General features: G+C 58.4%; 6 protein-coding genes and 1 pseudogene across 7 annotated transcripts; 4 read left to right on the top strand and 3 right to left on the bottom strand.

Annotated features, from left to right (window-relative positions):
• Positions 1-594: 594 nt before the first annotated feature.
• Positions 595-1,458, top strand: MKK02DRAFT_31951 (uncharacterized protein; the record flags this gene model as incomplete). The annotated part of the gene is made up of 2 exons (XM_053088407.1): positions 595-855; positions 910-1,458. The coding sequence occupies 2 exons, from the start codon at positions 595-597 to the stop codon at positions 1,456-1,458; spliced, it is 810 nt and encodes a 269-aa protein (XP_052948304.1).
• A 151-nt stretch (positions 1,459-1,609) lies between these two features.
• On the bottom strand, positions 1,610-3,126 carry MKK02DRAFT_42922 (RNA polymerase I associated factor, A49-like protein; the record flags this gene model as incomplete). The annotated part of the gene is made up of 6 exons (XM_053092209.1): positions 1,610-1,778; positions 1,822-2,106; positions 2,165-2,408; positions 2,462-2,754; positions 2,800-2,977; positions 3,021-3,126. 6 exons carry the CDS (start codon positions 3,124-3,126, stop codon positions 1,610-1,612), a joined length of 1,275 nt encoding a protein of 424 aa, XP_052948303.1.
• A 300-nt stretch (positions 3,127-3,426) lies between these two features.
• Positions 3,427-5,457, top strand: MKK02DRAFT_11172 (uncharacterized protein; the record flags this gene model as incomplete). The annotated part of the gene is made up of 6 exons (XM_053085508.1): positions 3,427-3,450; positions 3,499-3,605; positions 3,670-3,910; positions 3,976-3,986; positions 4,116-4,330; positions 4,376-5,457. Coding segments are annotated over 6 exons (1,680 nt in total), but the record flags the coding sequence as incomplete, so codon positions are not given.
• Positions 5,458-7,014: 1,557 nt separating this feature from the next.
• Positions 7,015-7,635, bottom strand: MKK02DRAFT_42920 (uncharacterized protein; the record flags this gene model as incomplete). Its single annotated transcript, XM_053092208.1, has 1 exon — positions 7,015-7,635. One exon carries the CDS (start codon positions 7,633-7,635, stop codon positions 7,015-7,017), a length of 621 nt encoding a protein of 206 aa, XP_052948301.1.
• Positions 7,636-8,214: 579 nt separating this feature from the next.
• MKK02DRAFT_42919 (uncharacterized protein) lies at positions 8,215-9,991 on the top strand (the record flags this gene model as incomplete). The annotated part of the gene is made up of 2 exons (XM_053092207.1): positions 8,215-9,369; positions 9,419-9,991. The coding sequence occupies 2 exons, from the start codon at positions 8,215-8,217 to the stop codon at positions 9,989-9,991; spliced, it is 1,728 nt and encodes a 575-aa protein (XP_052948300.1).
• A 1,090-nt stretch (positions 9,992-11,081) lies between these two features.
• MKK02DRAFT_t38 lies at positions 11,082-11,267 on the top strand (annotated as a pseudogene). Its single transcript has one exon. The product of its transcript is annotated as a tRNA-OTHER (tRNA).
• Positions 11,268-12,435: 1,168 nt separating this feature from the next.
• On the bottom strand, positions 12,436-15,641 carry MKK02DRAFT_42918 (uncharacterized protein; the record flags this gene model as incomplete). The annotated part of the gene is made up of 9 exons (XM_053092206.1): positions 12,436-12,936; positions 12,990-13,068; positions 13,118-13,495; positions 13,544-13,673; positions 13,735-13,816; positions 13,863-13,968; positions 14,017-15,450; positions 15,500-15,522; positions 15,570-15,641. The coding sequence occupies 9 exons, from the start codon at positions 15,639-15,641 to the stop codon at positions 12,436-12,438; spliced, it is 2,805 nt and encodes a 934-aa protein (XP_052948299.1).
• Positions 15,642-15,664: the final 23 nt, after the last annotated feature.

Genomic DNA, 15,664 nt, shown 5'->3' with positions numbered 1-15,664 from the left:
AAGACTGGTGTTTGACTTTAACTACCACGAAGTACCGAGACGTTACGGTGACCCACGTCGATTGCTCGATGCCGTCGGTTCTGCTCGCTCGAGGAAGACAAAAGGCGTCCTTCCGACTACGCATACCTCAGTATTGATGCTTTTGTACTAGCCCAAATCAAAAGATGTAGCAAGAACAACTAGCCCATGCTCTTCGGAGATTAACACGCCTTGTCCTCTTCGCAAATGTACAATGCTCTGCTCTCGCGCCGCGCAGATCAATAAGCCTCCAAGCCACCTGCTGTAACACGAAGCACGGGGGCGGTGTGGAGGTACTGCAGACTGTACAGCAGCAGCAGCCTACAGAACATCAGAACAAGGATGTATTGGCCTAATCGGGACAATGAGCTGCATCTCGCGGATCGACCCCCTCGGACACGGTACACTCGTTTGAGATGATGCAGATCATAGTCCTTGTTGACACAGTAGAGGCTTTTGTCAGCTTGGATGTGGGGGAGGTATATAGCCTAGGCTACATGCGCTGTCTCTGCCCCAGTATCTCTTCCTCCGTCCAGTCTCAGGTTCCCTCGACCTTCTTTACTCCTGCAGCTCAAGATGCCCCGCCCTCGCTCCCTTTCGCTCTCCACCGCCCGCCCCCGGGCGCGTTCCGCGCCCCTCTACTCCCCTCCCGGTGCGATGTCCATCAAATCCCTCATCACCACCGACAAGCCCATCCGGTACTCGCCCTACTACTCCTCTAGGCTTTCGTTCTCCAGCTCAACTTCCAGCTCCCGATCCCGATCCAGCATTTCCAGCGAGGACGGGTGTACAAGCGGCTCTGATATTTCCAGGGACCATACCAGATCTCCCAGTCAGGTACGCCGCCTTCCCCTACATTCCGTCATCGTACGCACAAGCTGATCTGCGCAGTCCTCGGAGCGCAAGATCGGCTCTCTCGCGCTAGCTTCCGCTGATACCACACCCATCGTTGCCGACCTGTCCCGCCTGGCGCTCACCAAGGCGCTCGCCCCTCCTCCTCCTGTCCGAACCAAACCGGCCACTCGTCCAGGCCACCGCCGCACCCAATCTCTCGCCGCCCCCCCTTCCTATGGTTTCCTGCTCCACCCCCAAACAACCCCTACAGCCACCTCATTCCCACACCGCCGCGCCCCACTCTCTCCTCGGTCCATCACCGGCTTCCGCACCCCCAGTCCTCCTGTTTCACGCGTCCTCCCGGCTCGGGACGAGGCCAAGCAGGCTCCGACACCCCTCACGCCGACCCGCAAGGCCACGTTCGACCGCATGATGCTCGTCAACCCGGCGATTGCGGCGCATCTCAGGCGAGGCGGGGCGGTGAACATGCGGACGCCGGATGGGGCGAAGCGGTGGAGGGTGAGGTTGCAGCGTGAGGGAGGGAAATTGGAGGGGGTGATGGAAGAGGGCGAGAAGAGTCCGGGGATCATGGTTGGGGCGTGCTGAAAGGCGGACGAGATCAAGAGGAGAGAGCGGTTTCGGAGGATGTGATGACTGTTCATGAGTGATAAGTGTTAGCTGCCCGTGCTGTTGCCTCCTTAGCCAGCTCCCAGCGAGAAGAATGCAGTACATAAGCCCCGCCTGACCCCTCGCCAAACTATCGCTTCACAGGTCCCCTCCGTCCAATCTTCGGGTACTTGACCGGCGCCTTCAAAACCGCCCGCATATTCGCCTGCGCCTCCTGTAATGACATCCCCCTCTTCTCCCTCTCCGCCACCGACAACACATCCACCGCGCATCCCAAAGACTTGAATATAGTGTTTACCCTGCTCGTCAGCTCCACTCTCGCTATGACACGGCCCAGCTCACTTATTTTCAGGCATACTCAAATCCTTGGCAATCTTTCCGCACTCCACTGTACACCCGTCCAATACAAGACAGATGCAACATATCCAGGCGAGGATTTTGGCGCGCGACTTGTCCGAGATGATGTAGTGTTTCCCGTTGGGCTCAGCGAAGCGGGACAGCAGCCCAGAGAGGACCTGGACGGGCATGCCGGCGCATTTCTCTTGGATTTCGGCGGGACTGAGCTTGGCGAGTGCGCCACCCAGGGAGAGGAACTTGTGGAGGCTAGAGACGTAGTAGACGTATTTCCTATAGGTTCAGCTGGGGATCATTGTGAAATACAGGCGGAAGCTCGGAGTATGCTCACAGTTTTGGCTTGCGCTCGTCCTTCGGTCCAGCTATAATTGACTTCATCTTCGCCTCGAGCCATCTCCCTCTTGACCAAGGTAAGAGCTGAGATCTGGACCGGTCGTCGGGTGCCTGAATGATCGCGCTGACGGAGATAGCAGAGTACTCGTCGTCCGGTATAAGAGCTTGTCGAGAGTACACGTTCAGCGGGTTGTCCGTGGCCAGATTTGGTACAGGAATGGTCTCGGACGCGACAGGGGTCTCTGCTCGGGTCAGCTCTCTTCCCAGCTGTTGTATAGAAACTGGAAAAACTCACCGGTGGCCGGCGCCTTGCCCTCAATGCTCGCCATCAAATGGCCCTTCGCACCCTCCATTGCGCCCACATCGACCCTATTCCGCTCCTCTGCCCTGATCCGCGTCTTGGCCTTTCTCGTCCCGAATGCCTCTCCCAGATCGTTCCTCATCTGCTTGTACGCCGAGCCGACATCCGCATCCGCGAGCGACTGGGCCACGATCAGGCGCTTGACTCGGTGGGTCATGAGGTATAAAGGCGTCGAGGGGTGGATGGTGAGGGTATTGGTAGATGGGTCATACAGAGCTGGAAGATACCTGACTATCAGCCAGGTCGAGCGCGACAGCCAAGGGAGAGCTTACTGGCAGTCCGAACCCTCGCCGCCTTTCTGATAATCCCGGTTGGTAGAATAGTATTCAACATCTCCCGTCTCTCCAGCGATGATCGTCCGCTGCTTTGTCAAGTCCGAGCTGGATGCTACCTCTCGCGAGAACAGTGTAAACGCAGTCTTCTTTGCTGGTCGGACAGAGGGGAAGTTGACTGAGTCCCATCAGCCAAGCAACCACAAGTGGGGGCGACGTACCAAAGGCTGGACCGGCAGATGTTCCCGATTCGTCCAGGGCTATTTGAACGGGGATATCCTGGGCTGTGGACTTGCGCTTCTTGCTACGAGGTGCGGTGTTCGACATTACGGACTAGCTGTATATGGTAGGGTAGATGTAAGAGTGGAGTGCAAGGATGTAGGCAAGGCCCGGTCAAATTTCTGGCTGGTAGCAAAACGAGATCCGTGCGTCATTACGGCAGACCTTGACTGCCTCCACTCACAGCCAAAACAACAGTCAACTTGGGCTATCATCTCTCCGTCTGTCCACCTTCTTGTCATACTCACGTAGCGCTCGCATCGCAGTATCTCAGTCTGAGCTGGGTGACCCTTGGTCTTCATGATTTCTTGCTTTTCTTGATAGTCGAAACCTCTTGGCCTTCTTGCGATGGGTGTTCCCGGATTATGGGAGGTGAGATGGGCCCCTACCAAGTTGAGTGTGGAGTCGCTAACTATTCAGGTACTACGTCCTGCTGCGACCCGCTCGTCCTTATCTGCACTATGTAAAACTGCCTTCTTTGCCAATCGAAATGGTCTTCGAGCTCTCACTATCGGAGTTGACGCTTCGTGAGTTGACTCAATCGGTGTTTGGCACTTCCGAGCGAGATGCTCGCTCCAAGCTGACCCGCAGTCTTTGGATCTTCCACGCCCAATGTGTCCCACAAGGAGGAGAGAACCCCTTCGTCCGTACGATCTGGTTCAAGATCTGCACACTCCTGCAGCAGCCCGTCCTCCCGGTGTTTGTCTTCGATGGACCGGACAAGCCAGGTTCGAAGCGGGGCAAGTCGGTCTCGGGGGCATTCGGCACGAGCGACGGTCACAGCTTGCAATTCAAGCAGATATTGGACAACTGTGGGCTGGAGTGGTGGAACGTAAGCTGTTACCCGGATATGGCGAGACCATAGCTGATCTTGCCAGGCGCCGGGGGAGGCCGAAGCGGAGCTTGCGGTCATGAACCGCCAAGGCAAGATCGACGCTATCTTATCGGACGACGTCGATGCTCTGCTATTCGGCGGCAAATGTCTTCTTCGCAAGTGAGCTACCGTCATCGGAGGTACGGTATGGAAGCTGACCGAGCAGCAATTCGGCAAACCTGTCTGGGACGTCGCACACAGCAACAAGCAAAGGCGACATGAAGACTTACGAGATCTACCGATCGAGCGACATCGCTTCGGCATGGGGAGACAAGCAGGGTAGTGCACTCCAATCGGAGGAAGACTGCCGGATCGCCATGATCTTCGTGGCGATGCTAGCGGGAGGAGACTACGTTCCGCAGGGATTAGACGCTTTTGGTGAGTTCTGCGTCTCAGACTGATGGCCAAAGAGCTGACCATCAGGACCGACCATCGCCTTTGCTCTCGCCAACGCCGGCATGTCGGCCGATCTCTCACTCTTCCTGTCCAGTCCCGCCGCCTTCAGTGCCGCCGTCCCTGCGCTGAAAGAACGGATTATGGCTGAGCTCCGTACCAACTCTACCGGGTTCGTTGGCCGAAAGTACCCCAGCCGAGCCGATAAGGTCGCCAACCTCACTTCTGCCGAGCTCTTCAACCTCCCCGCGCTGCAATCCTACCTCCGACCCGCCACCTCCCCTATCTCCAATCCCGCGGCTGGCTGGCCGGGGTTCGGCAAAGGCGTGTCGATCCATGCCAAACGGGGTATGGGGCGGAATGGTGGTCGAGGTGATCTCGAGGGGATGGCGCGCGCATGCGAAAAATTCTTCGAGTGGGGCACAAAGGAGCTGGTCGTCAAGCGTTTCGCAAGCGAGGGGACGGGGGTGTTCGGCGCGGAGCTCATTTCCGCCGCTCGGAGTAGGCGGAAGGAGCAGGATGGGACGACAGAGGCGGGACCAAGAATTGCTGTGGCGGGACCATCGATTCAAGGTCGCCTGACGTCTTACTTTGGATCGACCTCGGCGCCTTCGTCCTCCCGACTCCCATCGAAATCGGTCAGCCGAGAACCATCCCCCGCCCATACTATCCCAACGCCCAGCTACCTCCTCCAGATCGAGCGGACACGGCCGGACCCTACCTGCCCCGACCTCACCGAATATAGGATACAGTACGATATCAAGCCATTCATGGCCCGCACACAGGGCGCAATGGACGGGCATCGACCAGATCCCAAAGACCTCTCGCCGGAAGAACGGGCGGCGCTCGGTCTAGTCAATGCCGAGGTGGATGATGATGGTGACGAGCCCTCGGCTAGCCAAGCGAAGAAGAAGAAGGCGGATGTGGCAGAGAAGGGAACTGCGAGGGTCTGGATCGCGGATTGGCTCGTCAAGGAGGCGTGGCCGGTGTTGGTCGAGCAGTGGGACGACAAGGAGGCTGCCAAGTTGGCGAAATTGGCGGCGAAGGGCAAGGGGAGGACAAAGACTGTCAAGCCTGCCACGCCAAAGAAGAGCAAAGGCAAGGGCAAGGAGAAGGCGGTGTCGCCAGGACCGGCAGCGATACCAGCAGCGGCAGCGGCCAAGGCCAAGCCGGCGCGGAAGGTGATGGAGGATGATGATGACGCCGAGGATTCGCGCTTCATGTCGACCTTCATCCCTGCTACCCAATCTCAGCGCTCTCGCTCCCCGACCGCTCTTCGTTCTCGCACAAAGTCGCCCATCCCCAGTCACGCGTGTCCCAAATCCCCAATCCCTCTTCGGAGATCCCCTATTGCCCGCCCCCGTCCCAAATCCCCCTCTCGCCCTAAACCACTCGCTGCGGCTCGTCCGAAGATCCCACCCGGTGAGATCATTACCATTGACGACAGCGACGAGGAGGTCGAAGAGGTCATAGAGCAGCGCCGGCCAGCCACTTCCTTAGCCTCAGCAGGTCCACCCCGCCTTGCCGCTGGCTCCGGCCGGTCCAAAGCCGTATCTCGCGATCCGGATCTCCTCGTCCCTCCCTCTCGCGCTCGGACAATGACAAAGTCCAAGTCTAGGTCCAAATCGCCCGTCCCCGCCACTCGACCTACCAAGGCCGGTAGCCACAAAGAGCCCATCATGATCATATCGTCAGACGAGGAGGTCGCCGCTCCGCCTTCACCTGCAGACTCGCTCGAGCTCCTCGTCCGCCCCAAGCGCCTCACGCGCAAATCCATCATTCCGTCTTCTGGCCCCGCGACACCCCCGGACTCACTCGAGCGGCCCGTCCGCAGACCCCTGAAGTCCCCTCTCACGCCTTCTTCTCGGCAAAACACATCGTCCCCGCCTGTTCAATCCCCTACTCCACTCTTCGCTTCGTCCAGCCGGGTGCGGTCAGCTATGGCTTCCACGACATCGGCAACAGCGGCTGGACCCAGTCAGATGCGACTCGGTATGCCCATCGTCGGCCGCTCGTCTCGGTCTCATACACCACAGAAATTCCCTTCCGACCCCATGTCGCCCCCTCCTCCTTCCTCCCCGCCGCCTCCGCCGACGTCGCCTGCAAAGTCCCGTTCGGCGGCTAGGGCTTCGCCTTCCCCTCTGCCGGCGCCGGCGGGGCTGAAGAAGGGACGTGTGGCGGCGGGGAGGAAGTCGTATGTCGTTTTGGTGGATGGTGGGGAGGAAGGGGGTGGGGTCATTGATTGTACGAGGGGCGGGCGGCTGCTGAAAGATAGGAGGCGTTGAGGATTGAGGTTGTAGCTTGTATCTTTCCCATCGGGTGGGAAGGAGGTCTTGGGAAGCAGGTTGGGCCAGCGTAAAAGAACTTTGCTCCGTGGTAACCTTCTCTTGGAGACATCAGTTCTATTCACATTTGCCACTGTGTATGCCAATACCATCGCAGGCCTCCAGTGGGACGCGGATCAGACAAGTTATTGCGCTGCCACAAATGTATGGCTGATGACGATGGAGCGGTATCGCGTGCGGCAGCGGACTCGCACGACCCCTCAAGTCAAGTCAGCGGTACAGATGACTAGGGCGCGATGGGCGTATGGCAGGAGCTCGTTCCATTTCATGCATAATCACATACGTATTGCACTCGTACAGTATCGATCACGAACCTCTGCCATCTCATGACCACTTGTCCTGCATCATGTCGACCTGATAGGTGAACGCCAGCTCATCACCCGCCTGCATGAGCCCCACCAAGGAACGCAAGCCGTGATTGACATTGAACGTGCGGTTGCTCAACATTCGCTTCGCCACAGAGACAGAGGCGCGTAGTCCGTCGCGCGCAGACGGGGAGGTCGTGAGGAAAGGGCGCGGCAGCGTCGGCGCGTCCGCTGGCGACCTGTCGGTGATCATGGCCTTGGCGGTGTCGCAGATCCGGCTCATCCTCTCGTCGCTCTCGGTGCCATGATCGTTCTGAAGGACAGTAGTCTTGAGCGCGTCCAGGTGTTTGAGTAGGAATCGAGCCTGGTCCTTGGGGATGATGACGTCGCTTTTCTCAATGAAAGTGCTCAGTGCGATGTAACCCAAAACACGGTAGGGCAGTGAGTCGATTGAGTCGATGAGGGCGACATCAGCATCGCTGGTGCCCTTGCGCAAAGCGAGCTTCAAGGCAGTACACTGACCGCTCAGGCTCCGAGTGCCGTGGGAAGAGAAGACAGGCATTTTCTGATCCTCGATGGGGTTCGTGGCTTGAGACATTGAAGCGTTGGTACCCGCTATGTCCCTCGCGGCTGAAGACATGTCGCACGCCTGATGTGTATTAGGTGTGTGTTGAGAGTAAAGCTTGGTGAGGGAGGACTCTATCATAAGTCAAGTAGGGTGGGGTTACGGGTACCCGTCAGGAGGTACGTGACAGGACCTGTGTCAAAGGAGCACCAGCGGCCCTCCAGGCTAAATGATGGTCGACTGAAACGCGTTAGAAAGTTGTGATCTGCCGAGCTTATGAAAGGTAGACTGATTCGCAGACCGGCTCATGCATCAGCAAGGTCGCTCCTATGTGAGACGAAGATCGGTGGCGTCCAGGCGTTGCAAAGCTCATGCCGCAATTCCGCTGATCCTTTCGGTCGAGCTCAGAGATCGAGATCTGGTCAGTAGTCTCTGAGGGTCTGCGATGGTCAGACCGCTGCGACCCCAGTAGGCTCAGCAAAAGACCTGCCGAGCGTATAATGAAGGGAAGGCCGATAATGCGGGTTTCAAATGGGCACGTGACTTTATGCCGCTCGGGCCTCGGGACTGTCCGCGGGCCGCCGCGGCGGCCTTCAACTTGCCTTCAACTGCCCTCATGCCTTGCATCCCATATCCCTCATCCAAGCCCTCATCATGCAAGCTTACTACGCTTTACCCTCCCCGACGCGATCAGCAACAGCTCGGCGTCGCTCGTCCTCCGCGGCTTCGGCTTCACCGCTTCCGACTCATCGGAATCCGCTTAGCCCCCTGACGGTCGACCCGGCGTACTCCACCATCATCACCGACTCTCCCCAATCCACATCCACCTCGCACGTCTTCCCACCTACCGGCATCCCTCCATCCACATATCCCTCTCCATATCTCCCTCGTACGCCTCAAGGACAACGTCCACATGGCATCGAGGACAGCCTATCACAAGTCGACGAGAGCGGAGCGGAAGAACGTGACTTTCCGACCGTGTCGCAGAGCTCTAGGGCGCCGTTGTTGGCGGTGAAGGAGAAGGACTTTGCGGAGGATCAGACGGACGATGTGAATCAATCCAGAGCGACCAGGAATGTCGGTCATGGGCGGGCAGCAGCGGAAAGAAGAGACGACTCGGATAGCGCTGCGTCGCACATCTTTGTCGACCCTCCAGATGACCCTCGTCAACGGACTTCATCAGCTGGACCCTCCCGGACGTCAGGCGCTCCGCCATCTCCGACCATGGTACAGCCAACGAAACAGAGGCCCGTCGATCCAAGCTACCTACCCCGTCCAGGACCGGCGGACGCCTACATCTCCCAATTCCTCACTCCGATTACTGGGCCGTTCGGGACTCAGCCACCCAGTCCTGAGCCGGGGGACGCACCACTACCGTCCTTGCTCCGCCCTCCTATCCCCTTACGGGCGGCCTCCGCTCCTGGCGTCCCGCTCTCGGCCCTAGCGGCATCATCACCCATATCTCCCCCACAAGCGGAGCCGGAACCAGCGGAAGGCGCACAGCCGCTCTTCCGGATCTTCTCGGCTCAGCTGGACGTCACCGCGGAGGAGATGGTCAGGCGACTGAAGGCACACCTGGGGGAGGTTCTGAAGGTGCAAGAGGAGGTGGGGAGCATGCACTTGAAGTTGGAGGGACTGGGTACACAGACAGGACCAGGGGGAGGCAGGGATGTGGATGTGAATGCGAGCGTCGAGATGCGCAAAAAGGAGGATCGCGATAGGAGTGGAGAGGGAGAGGGACCAGATGGGCCGGAGGTAGGAGGGATGGTGGATTCGAGGGAGAAGGGCGTGGAAGAGATCATGGAGAGAGTCAGTTCTGCCACTGCCAGAGTTTGGGTGCAGAAGCTGATGACTACAGCTGAGCAGCCTCTCGGAAACGCTTCGGCTATATCACCACCTCGGCACTCCTAAACTGTCCTTCCCACCGACCTCCAAACCCTCTTCCGCATATCCCACTTCCCTCGCCTCGTCGCCCCTCACGCCTGCTCCTCCACCCATCGCGACATCCTCTCCCAGTTCGTCAATCTCCCGCAATCCCGCTCGGCGCGGTCCACAGAGCCCGACGAGGCTCAACACCAAAGTTCCTACCACTTTAGTCCGCGGAGACGTGAGATCAGCGACTCTTGGTTTTGAGCCTCTGCGGTCGCCTACCTCGCCAATACATTCGCAGTCCAAGGCTCAGCTGCGGCATGCTCCAAAAGTGCATTCGAACCTGGATCAGGTGACTACAGCGGACGAGGGTGAGGAGGACAGTGAGCAGGGAGAGAGGTCTAGGAGTATTGGTGGAAATGGGAACGAGAGGGGGCTGATGAGGGCACCGGATAGGAAGCCGGGGGACGTGTGGCTGGAAGGGAAGAAGCGGGATATTGGGGATGGAGAGGGGTTCACGTCCAGTCCGATGGGGATGAGGGATCCGACGCGTCCCTGGTAGCGATGCCTGTGCTGCCTGCGGCGTGTTGTTGTACCTCGTATGAAGACCTAGTATGTATCTATCTGTGCCAGTAATCTTCCTCCATTTTGCAAGTGCGACGCGCATAGCTCGGACAGCATTCATGCCTGGTGACCGGGTTCCTTCCGCTTCACACCCCCACGCTCTGATCTCCCGTCCCTGCCCTCCGACGTCCGTTTAATAATACCTGGCAGTCTCTTGACCGCCCTCTCGTTCAACCTCGGGGCCGCCTTGCTCTCCCCAACCTATCGTCCTCTGCTCCTTCGCATATCCCCGTTCCCCTTTCGCGACCCGTCTGAGCGCTGTGCTCGCGCACCTGCCGCGACGAGAGACGCGCCTCGACCAGAAAGAGCATCTCGTCATGCGTGCGACCGGTGTAGACGTTGTTGGAGAGGCGTGTGAGAATAGAAAGGGAGGGAGAGATTGATCGACAACGGGCAAACGGCGGGAGTCGCACGGATGGGGCCGTTGGACTCACCTACGCAGGGACACCTTGCTGATATGGAGAGCTGAGAGGGCAGAGAAGTACGTGCGAGTATGGAGAGAGGTCCTTAAGATAACGCAAGCCTGGGTCTTGTGCTGGAACCACGCTTAGCTTGACGACGCGCTCGGAGCTCACCCAAGATGACATTGCTTGACGACGGCTGATCTCAGCCAGAGATTCGTCCTACGCAATAAGGGGAGCGTCGTCCTAGGTGGATCAGCTTTCGTCCAAGGAGATTATGAAGCTACGGCTTCGCGAGTAGGCTTACGGACCTGGGAGGTGAAGGTCCTTCCACCTGGCTTGTCATCCGAAGGGACGTTCATGTCGGTGGTGATAGCCTCCTAGGCTTGCTGTCACGAGTAGCGCTGATCGTATCGAGTAGATAGCGAGGCTGAGAATACGAAGTGGCGAAGAGCTGAGGGATATATGCCTGACTGCTTTCGTACTGGGAGTATGCATAATGATGCTGAAGGATCAAGAGTACAATGATTAGGCGAAGGGAGGTTTGCCGTTCGCGCGGCGTGGCTGATAGGGTGCCGAACTGAACGGGGCGGGTCATATATTTCTACCCCGGCCCGAAATTTTAACGGGGCCGTCGTACAGTGGTCAGTATGCCGGTTGTCGGGGGAAAGATCGGGCAACCCTCCTGCGACAACGCCGATCCCAGCAGGCCCACCTCGGGTTCTGTTGGGCTGACGGGACCGTCTGCCTCCTACCGCATCCTTGTCCTCCCCGCACACACCGGAGACGCGGGTTCAATCCCCGCTGGCCCCATAACAATCTTTTTGCTCCAGCCCCCCGCCGCCTGGTGCCCAGCAGCAGGTCGGCTGACTGAGTAAGACAGATTGGATGGATCTGAAACATCACCCCACGGGCGTCAGGCACAGAGTGACGTAATGCGTACACCTTCGCTGGATCGCTGACTCGACCTGCTTAATTTAGCGTTTGGTACCATGTCTCCCTGTGGTCCATGTTGGTGTTCAGCTGCCAAAGTGAGTGACGAGCAGTGCATGCACGTCCCTTTCCCACTGCTGAAGTCCTTTTGCGATTTAGGTACTGAGGAATGCGGTGCTGTAAAGTTTTTGTCCAGCCCCCCCTCTCTCGGCATGTGCTTCAATTGGCTTTCGCGGAGGAATGAGGATCTCGACGGATCACTGCATTACGCATTACGCCGGCGTTGTAACCGACGCCAGATCTCGCGTGAACTCAGAGCTCGGAGTCACCACCAGCTTGCATTCGATACACCGTGTCACGCACCGCAGCACGGATGGCTAGCGACAGTGTGTTTGGGTTCTTTGGCCTAATTAATCCCACGACAGCCACTTGCGTACCAGGCATGAGTCAGCCATCTCCGGCCATAGAAATGTACCTCGGTAGATCTCGTACTAGACTACGAAGAGGACGGATAGTTGTCAACTGTCAAGGCATATGCATTGTGGATGTTCTCAGATTTGCGACCTCCGACCCATGTTTGCGGAATATATTGGGCGTGTCCGACACATTGTCACCGAAAGTACAAAAGTGCGGTAGGACAAGCTGGCGTCTCCTTTTTTGCACTTTTTGCGCGTGACGGGAAACCGGATGAATCGCTAGCCTCGGGTTCGAATCTGAGTTCCGGACAGCTTTTTTGTCCTTCATACGGCCGTGACATGGCTTCGCATAGTCCGTTATCTGGCATTATGCAGTGCATGAGGGAAGGCCGAGATAGAAGAGTCAAGTAAGTGCACTGCCTCAGTGCCTGCGCAGGCTGTCGAACGAAAATCCAACGTCTGATGGATGATGCAAGGCAGGGAGGCAAGTACACGTAGGTTTCTTGACAGCCCCATACAGGTCACGTATCACCCTCTGGATTGACCGGCTAAAATTGTCCACAGCAATGTTCTCTGACATGGTCGCAAAGGACAGAATAACGTCCATCCTACGGTCCAAATAGTTTTATCGTTCAATAGTCGTATCCGGTACCTAACTCCGACGTGACCTCCGACCTCGAAACCGCCGTCTCCCCATCCCCTTCCTCCGCCTCTTGACTCCCACCCCAGCTCTGCCTCGAAAGATGACTCCTCCCTCTCGCTCCACCATCCCCCCAACCCGCCTTGATCGGGCTCATACTATTCCCATCCCGCTCTCTCCTCCCTACCCCGCCTATATGCGATCCCGGCGGACTCCGCAGATCGCCCAGTGATGAGGCCGGACTGCCCAGAACCGACTGCTTTTCCCTGGTTGAGAAGCCGAGTTGGGGGTTGAAGGTATAGCTGGCCTGGCGCGAGCCTATGCGCGAGTTATTGTATGTCGTTGTGCCCGACGGAGGGTAGCTGGAGGCTTGGCCTGCGGGGTGTGGGGGAGGTGGAGGAGGCGTGGGGGAGGAGAGTGTCAGAAGGAGGGATTTGAGATTGGGAAGTGTGTGGCGCCGGTCGACTAGGCGGATGTTGGCTTCTTGCATGAGCTGATGCGTCAGATGATACCCCGACAATGCACAAGCTATAGGGTCAGACCGACCAGCTCGATGTTGGTGTTCAGAAGGAATACGGCATAGTCGAATCGATATCGCTCGACACCTTTCGTATACAGCGGGAACCTAATCGTCACTTGGGCCTACCAGCCGAGAGTCGATCATGGGGACTTACGATCTCGGACCCTGCATCACTGAAACCACATCCCGTACAAGACTCCTGCTCCCTGCACACGTCACGGGATACACCAACCCGCCACCTCCCGGTCCGGTCCCGCCCAAATTTCCCAGAATGTGCACTACCATCGTCACATACCCCAGTGCCGCTGCAGTCGTCCGCTCATCCACCTTGACACCATCTGGCAGGATTGCCGCGGGGAGCGTGATGGGCGGAGCAGGATCTTCGCCTGACGGTATTGGAAGAGGGACGCCGAGGATGCCGTATAGCAGTATCGAGGGGGATAAAGGAAGGATAGGGAAGAGTGCGTCGAGCGTCTGGACATGGTGAGCGCGATAGTGATGTATCAGCGGCTGGAGGGCAGCGCGGCTCATTCTAGATCGTCAGCTCAAGTTGAGGCATGCAAACATCCTTCGAGCGTACTGAGCGGTGTGAATCGCCTGATCGATCTGAACAGCGCGTGATCGCTCCGCATCATCCCGTTCTTCTGCTCGCGCGAGGGCTTGTCGTCGGTCCGAGATGGCCTTTTTGCGCAAGACTATCGCAGCGTCGACTATAAAAGTCAGCCAAGTCTCCTTCACCGGGCCATTCCGGCTATAAACAGGTCCACTCACCCTCTCTGGCTATGCGGTCAAACTCATCAATCTTGCTCTGGATCCAGTTGACGTTCTCTGTTCGCTGGTCTACATCTCGCCGCTGAACTTGTCAGCTCATGCGGACACTCTGAAGGGCGTAAACTCACCAAGGCGCGTCTATCCGCATCTTGGCGTAGCAAATCGTCGATCTTGGATTTGACAATCTCGATATTCTGCTTGGTATCCTCAACTACGGATTGACCGTGTACAAGCCTATCCAGATCAGTCGAGTCCCGAGACCAGCATCAGCAGGTAGCTCACTGGTGTAGTCCTCCAACGCCGACCCCCTTCTTCATCCTCGTCTCCCTCACACTCCGCTCCATCACACCCCTAACGGAAGCTCCCCTCTTCCTGCCCTTATCCCCAGACTTCGGGTCTCCTCCGACACGCTCCCCGGCTTCATCAAGCCTTATGCTATACCATCCTCCTGTATCGCCCTTCAAGCTGAACTCCAGGTCATTCTCGCCTTCACCTCCATTCCGTACCGGCCGTAAGCTCGACAAATCCACCCTCCCTCCGACGTCGTTCAAAACCGCCCAGCCCCGCTCCGGGTCTTCATACCATATTTCCACATCGACCACCTGCGTCGCCAGCTCGGCGGTCGTGAGCCATGCCGCAAAGTCCGATTCGGGCAGTAAGGCGGGGAAGGCGGGATGCGATGAGGGTGGATGAATGGGCGATAGGAAGAACGGGGCGACGGCCGAGGGTGAAGGCTTCGGCATGAGTGAGTCCGGGATGACTGGCGGCTCTGGGCCCGATTCGGTGGCGCTATTGAGGTGAGGGGACCGGTATGACCCCCTTGATATCATCGATACCGGGCGACCAGGAGGTCTTGACCGCCCCGCTTCGCTTCCTGCCCTGACGAGCCGCGGGGGTCTCTGACCGAGCTTGGGTAGCTGGCCAGCAGCATCCGGAGTGGAAGGTGGACCAGGTCCAGACTTCGAGACAGCAGGAGATGTGTTGGTGTTGAGTGACGTCGTGCGGCTCCGAGGGGGTGTCCCGGGATTTGAGGAGGGGCTGGTCGGAGTGCTCCGGCCGGGTAGATGGTCCATCGAGGTTGAGCGAGAAGGTCGCGTCTTGATCAACGACGGGTTCCGACGCAAAGGCGAGGGACATTGAGAAGGCATGTCCGAGTCAGGCGCTCTGCCTTTCCCCTTGACGTCGAGTCCCGCTGGTCCGTTGACCTCGGTCCGCGTTCCGGTCGATGCGTGCTCAGCGGGCAGCTTGAAGGCTATGAAGCACCTTGCGAGCTGACGTCTCGGTAGCGCCGCCTCGGCATCACCATCACCAATCCCCGAATCTCCATTTGCTTCGATCAGGCTGTGCGACAGCTGCTGCGCTTGCTCGATAGCTTCTCCGGCGAGCGTGCGAGACCTCGGCCTTGTAGTCCGCTCGCGCGCGGTTTGGGACCCCGACCCGGACGCCGCATGTACAGCTCGGAGCGTCGAGCCGCTATCTGCCCGCGCTCGCTGCGGTTCTTCGAGCTCCGACAGCGAGATCCGCCTGCCCCGACGAGAAGGACCGTGCGAGGCGGACGAGCTGGCCCGCCGGAGTTGCGGAGTTTGGCTAGGCGAGCTGGCGGTGTATGAGGACTCGCCGAGGAAGTAGCCGTCCTGTACAGGCGGCGTTGTATGCCCGGCCCTCGACAGTGAGGAAGCGAGAGCTTCCGGCAAGGTGAGCTGGCGGATGCGGACACTGTCAATCAGCTCTGAGCTGAGATGGACCTGGAAAGGCGGAGACGTACCCCGTAATCGACCTAATTCTAGGCTGAGGGATCAGCTATAATCTACGTAGCCGTCCAGTAGAGCACTCACAGGGTCGCTCATACCCCAGTACCCTGCCTCAAGTCCATTATTGGCCATCCCTCCGGCGGGGTCAGACTCCATACCGACTAGTGCTTCACCGCCTC

This window comes from Dioszegia hungarica (assembly GCF_025882075.1).
Source record: "Dioszegia hungarica strain PDD-24b-2 chromosome Unknown MKK02contig_6, whole genome shotgun sequence".
Taxonomy (NCBI): domain Eukaryota; kingdom Fungi; phylum Basidiomycota; class Tremellomycetes; order Tremellales; family Bulleribasidiaceae; genus Dioszegia; species Dioszegia hungarica.
This window is presented reverse-complemented; position numbering and strand designations above follow the sequence as displayed.